At 41.6% G+C, this 12,834-nt stretch overlaps 1 protein-coding gene across 6 annotated transcripts in view; it reads left to right on the forward strand.

Annotated features, from left to right (window-relative positions):
* Positions 1-12,537, forward strand: part of LOC128299448 (MICAL-like protein 1) — a 35,709-nt gene extending 23,172 nt beyond the window's left edge. For 3 of the 6 annotated variants that reach the window (XM_053035420.1, XM_053035421.1, XM_053035419.1), the window contains 7 exons: positions 1,571-1,755; positions 2,731-2,792; positions 8,053-10,847; positions 10,924-11,059; positions 11,121-11,192; positions 11,270-11,476; positions 11,549-12,537. In XM_053035420.1, coding sequence (XP_052891380.1) covers positions 1,571-1,755; positions 2,731-2,792; positions 8,053-10,847; positions 10,924-11,059; positions 11,121-11,192; positions 11,270-11,476; positions 11,549-11,614 — 3,523 coding nt within the window. In that variant the 3' untranslated portion in view covers positions 11,615-12,537. Of the gene's footprint in view, positions 1-335; positions 363-1,570; positions 1,756-2,730; positions 2,793-6,558; positions 7,447-8,052; positions 10,848-10,923; positions 11,060-11,120; positions 11,193-11,269; positions 11,477-11,548 lie in introns of those variants that run through there. The other 3 variants (XM_053035422.1, XM_053035423.1, XM_053035424.1) reach the window with 3 other exon arrangements.
* The last annotated feature ends 297 nt before the right edge of the window (positions 12,538-12,834 follow it).

Genomic DNA, 12,834 nt, shown 5'->3' on the forward strand with positions numbered 1-12,834 from the left:
AGAAAGCTTCTCCATCCGGACGGACACCCTCTGGAAACACAGTTACAACCACAACAATGATGTTAAACTAACAGTACCCCGCACAATGGTTGCCAATCACACGCATATATACACACACACACACATACATAATTACTCTCTCGATACAAAACCGATACAACACCGCATATAAACAACCAGTAACAACACTCAATGTTTGCAGTTACCGCCGCCACACGCTATTAACTAACGCTTTCTAATCGAATATTTTTTCGGCTTCTTGCTTTCGATCCAAAACAAAACCAAAACCAACAACCAAAAAAAAAAACTCCAACAAACCATCCAACACGAGATAGATACTAAACAATCGTCTTTACACACTAGTAAGTATATGTTTCACGTTTTCGGTGTGTTGTTCTGCGGAGAGCCACCTTCACGGTCTGCAGTGTGTTTGCAACTAAAATAAGGGTTTTTTCGTGCGTGTATTTTGTTTGTGTGGCCGTGTAAGTGTTTGCTGTTATTTTGTTTTTACTTCCATTTTATTGTGTGCCCGAGTGTTTCTTGGTAGATAAGCTAAGTGAGAACCTTTCCAAAACTCTCTGAGTGTGTGTGTGTGTGTGGATTTATGCTCCAATTTTTGGTGCGATTTAATGAGTAGTGTTTTAATGCTATCCCCGTTTTGTGGAGAAAAAATAATCTAGTTGGCTGAGCGCGGTTGGTTTGATGTTTAATTTTAACACAAAGCGTCGAATAGATACGCCGATTGCGGTTGTTATGTGAGATACAAAAGGGACGTTGTGTGGACGCGAAAGCTCTACGGCGGTTCCTTTCTGAATGATTAATATTAATATTGAAGTTGTGTTGATTGTGAGAAGCACCCGGTGTGATGGTATAAATGCGCGCCCAGTATCCCAAAAGGGTACCGCTGGGGGGATTTTTGGGATCGTTTGGCATGGGACGGATGTGGCCACATTGGTGCACGTATTTCTGAGAGCGAATACTATTATTATTATGCGTGCCTCTTTGAATATTTATTAGTCGCGTGAAACCAAAGATCTGTTCCGTTCAGGATTCAAAAAGACCGTTAACGTTAACGTAATTGTTGCTTGAAATATTTTAGTTTTGGTTTTAGATTGCATTTCATCAAAGTTTATCATCAAAGAATTTATGGAAAACAAACAGAATTGTGCTTAAGATTTGTTTCTGACCTAACATAACTTTGTAGCCTTTGTGTGTGTGTGTGCGATTGGGTTTTATTTATGTTGCTGTTATTTTCAACAGGCTTTTAAAGTTAATTAATCCGTTTTATATTTTTTCTTTTAACCATCATCATTTCGACGAAAATTCCTTATTTTTTCCCCCACAAACCATCGTCAACTCATTCTACTAATCCCGTTTGAAATTATTTATTAAAAAAAAACATTACACTAATCGGTGATATTTTCTTGTTCTGTTTCATCCCTAAAACGAACGCACGTTGCTTGGTGTGGCGTGTCTGTGTGTTTGTGGTTATGTGTTTGGTGCATATATTTGGCGTGTGCGTGTGTTTATTGTTTTCATATCCCGCATCCGGCTTGTTGCACCGTTGCAGCGACTTTGCAAGCCTCAACAAGGACAACGTGTACTACAACAATGAACTAGCGTTCACCATCGCGGAGCAACATCTCGGCATACCGTCGCTGCTGGATCCGGCTGATATGGTCAAATACGAGGTGCCGGATCGATTCTCAATTCTCACCTACCTGTCCCAGTACTATCGAGTGTTCAGCAATCAAGGTAGGTTCACCGAATGCAAAAACTCACAGTAGCAGCACCCGTTTGTTCATTTTGCTTATGCACACAGTCAACCATTCTCGATCAACCCCTGCCTCTTCCCCAAACAGGACGGGAACTGCACATGATTTAGCTTCTAATCATAACCATCTTGAAGTGTTGGTAGCTGGCTCTCGCTATGTTAGAAACGGGCACGCTTTTTTTTCTTCATTGTATACCCCTCGTTCTGGGAGCATGTTGCTGTTATGTGCGAGAGCTGAACGTTTGGTGTGTTGTTTACCGTGCAACAGCAAAAACTACACACACTGAGCATGAGCATAGCGGTGAATGGAATGGAGATTATAAGTCGCACGATTCCACAAACTCCCTTGGTCAAGGTGGTGGTAATTCTACTTTACGATCAAAAACCAGTGTTTGACCGGTATTGCAGCTGGTTAGTGGCATGCGAAAGCAATGGCAATGGACACAACAACAAAATACAGGAGTGTCTAACAATTAATGGTCCGCCCGGTTGACAGTGATCCGTAATGGTAAATGATTCTGCGATCACGGTAAAATGATAACTTCAATTGCCAAGCCTATGGGTCCATGACCATTTTTTTTTGTTTAATTGATTGCGTTTCTACACCTGTGGCTTCATAAATGATGGAATTGCAATGAAATCAAATGTGCATGCAAATTGAATGTGCTTATAGTCGAGAAGGATTGTATTTGCTGGGTTAGATATTAAGCTTGGCTAAGAAATGTTTTGCAATCTTTTGCTTTAAGTTGTTAAATAAGTTTAAATAGCCTTAACTGTTCATAAGTCGTGTATATATTACCAATATTAAGTTGGTAAGCGTGTACTTTTATTAAAACCATATTTAGCAAATCGACACTATTCACTAACCTTGGCTTTTGTTTTTTCTTCTCCCTTTTCGTGCAATAAACCAACGTATCAACGTTCGTTGTCTGTCTGCCATTGGATGTACCTTGAAGAACCAGCGTCAAATAAAAAGGTCGCCGATAAGGATACCAAAACCGATGACCTAACCTCGAAGGTAAGCAACGTGGCTAATGAATGGACCATAAATCGCTCGTGAACTGTGCGATCCTTCGATCGATCCGCGCTGAACCGAAGCTACGGAAGAAGCGTGAACTAATGCTTTTAGCTTGGGATATTTCGAGGTGATGGTTACAATGTCCTTATCCGTGTGAATTGGGTCGTATATTAGGATGATGGTTTTCATTAGTAACGATTACCTACCCATCGGTAAATTGGATTTCTGGTTTCTGTTTTGCTGTTCGCTGCTTAGTACAACGCATAAAATATGGTAGTTAATTGTTTTTAGTTTGTTTTTTTTTTTACTCTGAGATGTAACTAAAGAAATACAAAAAAGGGATGAGTCTACTGTTTATTGATTATTTTAGAACATAAAGTAATTTCAAATTACAGTCAACCGTCAAATAACGAGTACTTCTGTTAACAAAATTTTTCGAATAACAAACAAATCTAAATAATTCTAAAGTTTCCATTTTATCAAGCAAAGCTTCGTATAATGAGCATCTTGTGTATTTATGTTTGCTGCTCGATGACTAAGTCGGGAAAATGGAGAAACATTGGTCTGAAATAAAATGTGTTGAAGTTGCTGAGATGAACAACATCAGCGATCCAACCATGAACTGGTAGCGTTCGACATTATTTTAGGATTTGTAATTGAATGCAATAGCATTGATGTGCTTGTGGAGATCGGCAACTCCAAGGAATTGTTTTTGGCAGAGTATCAATATGATCATGAATCGAGAATTTCATCAATTATAAAACACTTTTTCAATTTTATTTTTATTTTACTGGAGTATTTTCTAAACTTTGTCATTTTATCAGGTGCATTATTTCCAAAGGAAAAGAATTATTTTACTTTTAATAGAAATTATCTAGAAAAGAGTTTCTCATATAGCGACCAAAACACTGGAATGGAATAAACTCGTTATATGACCGTTGACTATATTTCAATTCAAAATATAGTTTTATTCCCTTCCAAAATCAATACCGCTTGTACATTCGCCTCACACGTCGGATAAACTAAGTCAATTTACCGTGTCAATTCGCATATTCCCACTGGAACCTGGAAAATAAACATAACCGTTACAAGCACGCTGTGGCCTCTAGATCATTCCCACCGTGTCTGCGCATTTCTGCGCCATCAATTCATGTGCATGTTGTTGTATCGGCCCGTAATATCATCATTACCATAATCACATCCAATGTGTCGAGGCTGGGAGAGGGGGGGCGCAGTAACAGGCCTGCTGTCCGAGCTACATGGTGGCGGTAAATTTCTAGGTTAACCGTCCGAATGCAGAGTAATTGGATTGCAAAAAAAACAGACGATCAAAAGGAAAACTTAAAGCTGCTAGACAACAGCATCATCGGGCAGCAAGATAGAGGGAAATGCTCACGCTATCTATGGCCGTGATAGAATATTACCACAGTGGGAAATGGTTTTGAGCAAAGGAAATGTACAATAATGATGGCAAATTATACGTAGTTCCGTGCCGCGCTTGCCGCGTGTCGAAGCGGTAGACCCAATTCATGTATGGCATTTTGCACACTGCCACACACACACAACGCACTCGTCTGCTTGGGCTCTGTTCCTATTTCTGGAGCTTTTTTTGTTTATGTGTATGCTGCATACTGACCGCCGGAGGCCACGGATAGGTTAGCCCGGTATCAATTTCACTCACCCGTGAACTGTGATTTAACTCGTGCCTCGTGGGACGTCGGGTGGGTATATTATCCCACTCGAATGGTGTGTCTACAGGCCTGGCGTGAAGCGCGCAGAAGGTTTAAACTGTGCACAAAGCGTCTACTTATTTGGACGAATTCAGTGCGCAAAAAATTTGTGATCTTTAGTATTTGAATTTATGCTGCCTTGAAAATCATTCTAACATGATCGATAGTACAGTGTATGTAGGTTTGATGTATGATTTTCTATTTAGATAGGGCGATGAAAAGGTAAATGTTGATGGTACGCGTACAATAATTTGGATTTTGTTTTATGATAGTTCTCTCTCCCCCACAGAATAATCATATTACAATACATCAGTTCTTCATTCTGCTGAATCAACTTTTGTCATGCAATGTATTGAAAAGTACAACACGCACGCTTAATTACGTACTATTCAAAGGCGATGTAAGGCAACGGTTCCTCTCGGACGGGATGTTACCAACCGGCGGAAATGCAACCTAACGTGCACCGGAAAATCATTCATCGATTCATGCACCTTGTCTGTTCCATCCAGACAGATTTTGGCCCAGCCGGAAGTGTGCTGCGAAACTGGGAACGGCCCATTTCTTCTGTTGTCTCGTGGATAATGGTTCCGATTTTTTTCCAAGCCATCGATAAACTCGAATTGCTATTGTTTGTCAGACGCGCTTCCATCGTGTCCATCGTGGCTCAACGAATCATTATTAGCGTGTTTTTCTTTTCAAAAATAGTCGTTTTATGCGCTTGACTGACTTTTTCATTCGAACGACACGTTTGAACATCAACCCGCGTGTTACATGCACCACATCCGCTTTTGTAGAACAGGAGGAAAAAAAGAAGGCGAGGCAAATGGATTTGCGTGGAAATGGGATTGTAAACTATCGTTCCGAAATGGAACCTTTCTCTCTCCGCCCGCGAGTCGATCGTTGTTTAGAAGAATGTGTCAATTATCACACGTTTTGGGCCTGTTAATACAACATGCTTTCAAAAATCTCATTTTACGAATGTAACAGAAAAGCACTCACATAGAAGATGAATTTAATATTCTTGTGTTAAGAGCAATTGCTCTGTACACTGCTATGCTACCATCAACGCACCAGCTGAAGCTCGACTCGAGATGTTAAATATGTAAAGTTCGTCGACGCCACAGTCCAACACCACGCATTTGCGCACGTGTGTTCAAACCCGTCCCAGCTGAACATGGCGAGATGGTGTAAATGGCCATTCTCTAATGCATTACTGCTGAAAGCTGTGATGTTGCAGCTCATCACACGCGCACACCGGCCACAGTGTAAGCAAATATGTGTTCCACAAGCAAACGGCACCTTGACCAGCCGGCATTTCTCGCCGCGCCCTGGCTGTGCTGATCATCGCAACCTGAGTCATCGCCTGCCCGCGAGATAAGGCTTTATTTCTAATGAAGTGAGAGAAAAAGATGACTAACTGATGCTCGGTTAGTGGCATCCTGGCCTATTCTCGGGCAGGAAAGAGAGAGGCAGAGCGGAGAGTTTGTACAGCATCAACATAGCTGACTGTGTCATAGTTAGTTGACCATCGTGCATCATGCCGATGACACGAGCTTTATACGTTTGCTATCCGTTTCCGTTTAGAAGTAGTGCATCTGCAGGTGATTTAACGTTGTAAGCTAACACAAACACACAGTATATATTGCACCACTTTAGTTCTTGTTACTAATCAAACTCAATCCTAACACAACGCTCCGGGAAAGAGGGGCAGTAGCGTGTAGCGCAGCCTAGTGCAGATTTCACCGTTTGTGAAGTGATGTGTGATAATGCGATAATATGATAAGCAAATGCTCACCGTGTGTGTGTTTTTTTTCACTATTTTTTCTCTTCCTCTATCTTTTCTTTTTTCTTACAAACTGCCATCTGCCGTCTTTTATCCATGTGTGCTGTACATCACTTTAAACCCGTGCAACAAACAATCGTTACAATTTCTTCAATTATGTGCGCCAAATCTACCAAAACCCTGATCACCGCATCGCAGGAGGATAACAACAGTTTGGATATAGTGGGCCAATATAAGCCGGAGATTTTCTGTTAAAAGAAAGTGTCATTAAGACTGCGTCGACGTCTCAACAGTAAAAGCACAGTAGTCGCGGGTCTAAGAAAGAAACAAGAAGTAAAAAAAACGGGAGGAAAAACCAAATACAGCCTTAGAAGAACTACCGTAAAGTAAACAGAACAAAATATTGTAGAGCAACGAAGAACCTCCACACTGTATCGGATAAAAACGGATCAATTGTGTGCAAGATACAGAAAACAAAGTGTGAATACTGAACGGCGCAACTCGTTTAAAATTTGAGTGAAGATCGGATCTGTTTGTACATCGAAGAATCTCTCACGTGGAATCATTAAAACAGTACGTCCGGATTATTTTTACAACCGTGGTTAAACAGTAACAGACAGAGTGGCGAGCAGATCGAACAAATCGACTCATAATACAATACCAAAACTGAGCATAAATCTACACGAACGTTTATCATAGTTATTTGTTTGTTTGTATGTTTTTCGTCGCTTAGTATCGTCCCGTATACCGTTAAGAATAAGTGTGTCTTTAGTAAGCTGTGTCACGTTCATCATTACCATCATCATCGACGTCACCACAAACCGTACCCAATAGTTGTTTATCACTAGCGCGCGCGACCTTAGCAAGTAGACGGCAAATTTATGGATGCATCGCAAAGAAAGCGTCCGTTACCACTGTAATCGTGCTGCAGATAGCGAAGATAGAAATCGTATCGATCATTCATTCAAAAGAAAAGCTAATTGCATTGAGTGTTAATCAACGACGCAGTTACGAAACAGCTAGTGAATTTCTCCAGCAAACGGTGTTCACTCAGCCGGGACGACAACAGATACATACCGACTCCATACACCGGATAGTTTTGGCATTTGGTGTGACAGTACGGGGCAAATAACTATACCAGGTAATGTCCTACCTTTCCGGCTTATTTCGTATACGAAACATGGCAGACACATGGCTTCGAAAAATCGTACACAAACACACAATTTGACACAGAAAACCACTTCTCACACTCGCATTGTAGTGCTAGATATTTGCTTCGAAGTTCACGACTAAACGCAACCCACGAATAAACGCAATTAATGCGCTACATTATCATACAAAATCGTCGCTTTTCCCGGTTGACTGATCGAATTTGATCATTTCCTTTTGTGCGCAAGTGCGCAAAAGTTTAACACTACGTTAGGGCTACAATTAATCAAGGGTTAATTTTCTACGCTATAGTGCTTTTCATTTTCTGCTCTGCTTTCAAACTCGTCACGTTAGTACTTCGTTTTAAAATGGTGTTTTCGTGTTTTGTTATTTTCGTTTTTTCTCTGTTACGACTTATTGTCTTATCTGTTGCCAGTTATTCCTAGCTATGTGAGAGTTAAAATATTTTTTAAAATTACCGTTTTGTTTGAAACTTTACGACATTAAACTTTATTAGCTTTATTTGATAACTCAAAATGCTTTACATAATGATCTACTTACATTAGCACTAATGCATTTGCTTTTTACTAATCCACAGATGGCAAACAAATCGGCTTTTGTGGGCGTTCCCAAACGTGCATCCTGCAACCGTTGTAGTAATCCCATCTTTCTGGCAGAACGCATCAGCTTTGGCGAAAAGAGCTACCATCGATCGTGTCTGAAATGTGCACGTTGCGGTACCCAGCTGACCGTGGGTAGTTTTTACGAAACGGAAATAGACGGTGAATATTGCTGTGAAACCTGTCCCGATGAAGAGATACAGCTGGAACAGCGACGCGAATCGTCCCCTTCGTCTGAGGGAAGCGGTCGTTCTTCAATTATCACCGGTGGTATCACACCGGTTGCTGCAACCGTAGGGTTACCGAAGAACGTTCGCAGCAGCAAGCTGCTTGATCGGATTTCATTTTTCGAATCAGCACCGCTGAGTGATGAGGAGAAAACGTCCAATTTGGAACGGAAGACTCGGATGAGCAACTTCCTGAAGGAAACACTGCAAGATGTAGAACAACGCAAAGATGAACCGCCCGAATTACCATCGAACGGACCACCGAGTCTGTCGACGAATAGCGTAGATGAAGTTCAGATGAATGATACGATCGATTCGGATAATGTGGACGATGAGTTCGAAAAATTAGTAGAAGAACTGGATGAAGAAGATTTGGGCGGTGGAACAAACACATCTCTTCAAGCCGTTCCAGACAGTATGCCCCATGATGATAACGTTGATTTGCAAACTGAATTGACTGTTCCTGTACATATCGAGCCGACGTATGATCAAGTACTTCCCGATGTTAAAGAAACGAAGTTGACAGGAGAAGAATCTTTGGAAAGAAAATCATCGATGGAAAAAATCGAATCTTCCCAAGATAATGAAGAAACTGTGTCTCTGACGATACAACAAGAGTCGGATGTATTGAAGAATACTAGTACTGCAGATGAAACTCAGAACAATAAGGACAGTGCTCTTCAGGAATTAGCTATTGTTGCAAAGGAAACAGAACCTATCGAATCCAGTGATTTGAAGATCGTAAATCAGCAGGATGCCATCGAGGAAAAGCATTCCGCAATCAAACAGCCATCAGTTGAGATCTCAGAGGATGTTGGACAGGAAATTTCTGAGGCAGACGTTGAAGTGACGATAGACACCGAAACTTTGCCATCTGTTGCAGCATCGGAATCCACTATAGAAGAATCAGATGTGCCTAAAGAAAACGAGAGCACTGAATTGAAATTATCACCTACGAAGCTTATCGAATCCACGGATAATACTGAAAATCAATGTACGGTGCCTAACGAAACCGTAGAAAACACGGTTCACGACTCTGAAGTGCCTGTGACTGAAGAAAGGAAGATATCATCAGAAAGCAATGAAGGAAGCAACGTTACTAAGAACGTGCCAGTTAGCACGAAACAAGATATAAAATACGAGGAACTGTACCCATCTGATCTTAACCCATTCGGAGATGATGATGATGATGAAGGGGAAGGTGATGAAAAAATAGTTGATTTACGAAAGGTTTCAACTGGTGGAAAGCCTGTTCCGACTATGCGACGCGTAAGCACAAATCCTTTCGGTAGCGACGATGAAGAGGATGATAATCAACAACAATCACCATCTTCGAAACCACCGAGACCACCACCGCCGAAGATGAAGCCAGTTGTTGGCGTTGCGTCGTCAAAACCTGTCCCAGCGAATCCTTTCGATGAAGACGATGATGACGGGGTAACCGACGAGCCGGAAATAGTGCCAGTATCCAAACCTTCACCACGTCGAACACCGGTTCCTACACCTAGAAAAGCGCATGCTTATAACGATTCCATTAGTTCTTTGGATAACTCGTTAATGTCAAGCAGCCGGTTGAGTAGCTCGAATGTATCGCTAGCGTCCAGTCTGGAGAGTGGACCTTCGTCGATGATTGTATCAAAACGCAAGAAAGGAAAAGCCCCTGATATTCCAATGGCGGCCGTAGGTACTTCGACACCGGTTGTAACCCAACAGCTACTAACGGCACCGTCCGGTACGGAAAAAACATCCACAGAAAACCTATCTACTAGTAGTGGAAGTGGCACCCTGACAACACCGCGCAAGAAACGTCTGGCTCCGGCACCGCCTCCATTACCGAACACAACATCAACTCCGAAGCAATCTTCGCATCCGCAGGACAGCTTAACAAGAGTACCTAGCCAACGATTGCTTGCTGTCGATGCAAGTCTTCTGAGCAATGCCGATCGTGAACCTTCGGAAACAATGAGTCGTGGAACAAGCAACGAATCGGTAGTCTATCGGCGAATTATTGTTCCACTCGTACTGGATGAAGATGGGCCAGAGTCTCCGGTGCACGACGCTTCGACGAATACCAGTGGGCGGCAGTGGGAAAAAATGAAAGACAACAAGGAGGCACAAAATCGGAACCGTCAATCGCAAAGTTCACCAACTAGCGAAGGTAATAGTTTTGGTAGTCCCGGTGGTGGTTTCTCCATTCTTGCGAACAAATCGTCCCAAGGAAAATGGAAACGACGCAAAGGTCCTGCGCCAGCTTTACCGATGATCGCTGCACCACTGCCGGAACGGAAACCTATCAAAATGTTGCCGCTCAAGGAAATTCATCAGGAGCTACAGATCATCGAAACGCAACAGCAAGGTCTTGAAAAGCAGGGTATCGTGCTGGAAAAGATGATACGGGAACGGTGTGAGGGAGTGGAAGCGGACATCGATCTCGATATCAGATTGCAGGCAAACTCGAAAGAGGTTGAAGATTTGATAATGCAACTCTTCGAGCTTGTGAATGAAAAGAATGAACTCTTTCGGAGACAAGCCGAACTGATGTACTTGTAAGTATGCTAAAATAGGCGCCAAAGGTTGCACATTTAAACAACGATTGACTATCTTTTCCTTGCACACCTGTAGACGGCGCATGCACAGACTGGAACAGGAACAAGCCGATTTGGAGTACGAAATACGATTGTTGATGGCACAGCCGGAAAGGAACAAAACTGACTCGGATAAGGAAAAGGAGGAAGCACTAATTGCCCGTTTGGTCGAGGTATTTGAAAAGTTGTATTGTTTTTCAAAGAAAATGATTACTAATGATATCTTTTTTTCAGATCGTCCAGTTACGTAACGAAGTTGTCGAGTGCCTGGAGATGGATCGTATACGGGAGGCGGAAGAAGATTTGGTACGATATTAGTTTGCCAGAATTGTTAAGCTTTCCGCAGTATTAACGGGCTTATATTTGATTATTATATATTTTAGTCAATTAAACAAAGCATCGAGGAACGGGCGGCAAGCCAACAGTCGAAGCATGGAAGTAGTAAGAAAGATTCATCATCCAGCGCTACGGCACTTTCACTGACTGATTCCGAAAAACGCGACTCGTCAACGAAGCTCTCAAAGAAAGAGAAAAAGAAGCTCAAGGAAGCAAAGAAGTTGGTGAAATCGAAAAAGATCGACTCGGAAAAGGTAAAGCTAATAACGGGAATTTTCTTCGCAATACTGTGTTTTAATTATGGTTCTCTTCTGCCCATTGACCAGGATGCTGATGAAACGGAAAGCAGTGTGGCAAAGGAGAAGAAAAAGAAGAGAAAGTTTCTTTTCTAAACGCCTCTACTCTACTTTACCATGCTGTTCTTTACGTACGCCTCCAGAAGGCTTAAAGCCATATTATAAGTCATGTTCCGTTTGGATACGGTATTGAATACATTCCTGCTGTGCTGATCAATCCGTCCAAACCGTTTATGCTATGCAAAAGCTATTCAAATAATCATCAAATTCGTCAGGACGTCACGACCCACTTCTGTGATGCGTCTAGCAATCGTCCAGTTTAAGGCGCGGCCCAACTCAGTTACGGTCAAGAGGATATAAGAGGTGCCTAGCCTATTCGAATATATGGATTGATAATAATTAGAATTGGACGTTTCTTCGATTGAGGCGATTCTGATTTGTTAATGTTACAAGTTGTATACCGCACGTTTGCTACATGACCTGTAGATATTTCAATCATCGCATTTAATTCAGCCCGTGGATCGGAGATAATCAGACGGATACTATTCGCTGGTTTGCAAACCTAGCTCCCCCCGATTCAGTACCATTTTCTTTTTGTCCATTTCATTTTGCGCACATAGTTTTAAACGTCGTTTGCTGGTAATATTATTCGATTTTTACCACTATTTACATGCAACAATTATAATCAGAAGAGTGTCCTTTCTTGCGAAAGTTATGTGCATAGTGATAGGATGAAATATATTTGCCTAATAATGTGTAAGAAATAAAACATTGGTTGAGCTTACCGTTGGAGCTAGATATACAGAACGAATCGAAACTGTTGTTTTAAAACTTCTCAAACGATGACGTTCGCTATAGGATTGGGATAGTTAAAACTATAGCTTAATTTTGCTTCCTTAGCAGTTTCTTTTTCTCACATACGCATACACACGCAAACATTTAATCAATATAAGACAACACATTTCTAACAAATATACACATCAGGATTTATTGAGAACGGTACGAACTTTAGTAAGATTTTTGTTTTCTTTTGCTCTCTCTTGCTAGTTTCCGAACTGCTTCGTTCGTTCGTACAATAAGTTGCTGTTTAATTCGCGCACAATCATCATTAGTTACGGCTTCAAGTGCTAGGAACAGAAATAACATCGTTCATCTTTGTTCCTACTAACAGTATCAATACCTGCTGTTGTTTTAATTCCTGTTTGCTATCACGGTTTCTTGGGTAGTTCCGCACAGTACATCGAATAATCGCTAGTCAAATCTACGTATGCTTAGTCATCTGTAACGGTGTCACACACTGAACAAAATCAACAAAA

This window comes from Anopheles moucheti, chromosome 2, assembly GCF_943734755.1.
Source record: "Anopheles moucheti chromosome 2, idAnoMoucSN_F20_07, whole genome shotgun sequence".
Classification (NCBI taxonomy): domain Eukaryota; kingdom Metazoa; phylum Arthropoda; class Insecta; order Diptera; family Culicidae; genus Anopheles; species Anopheles moucheti.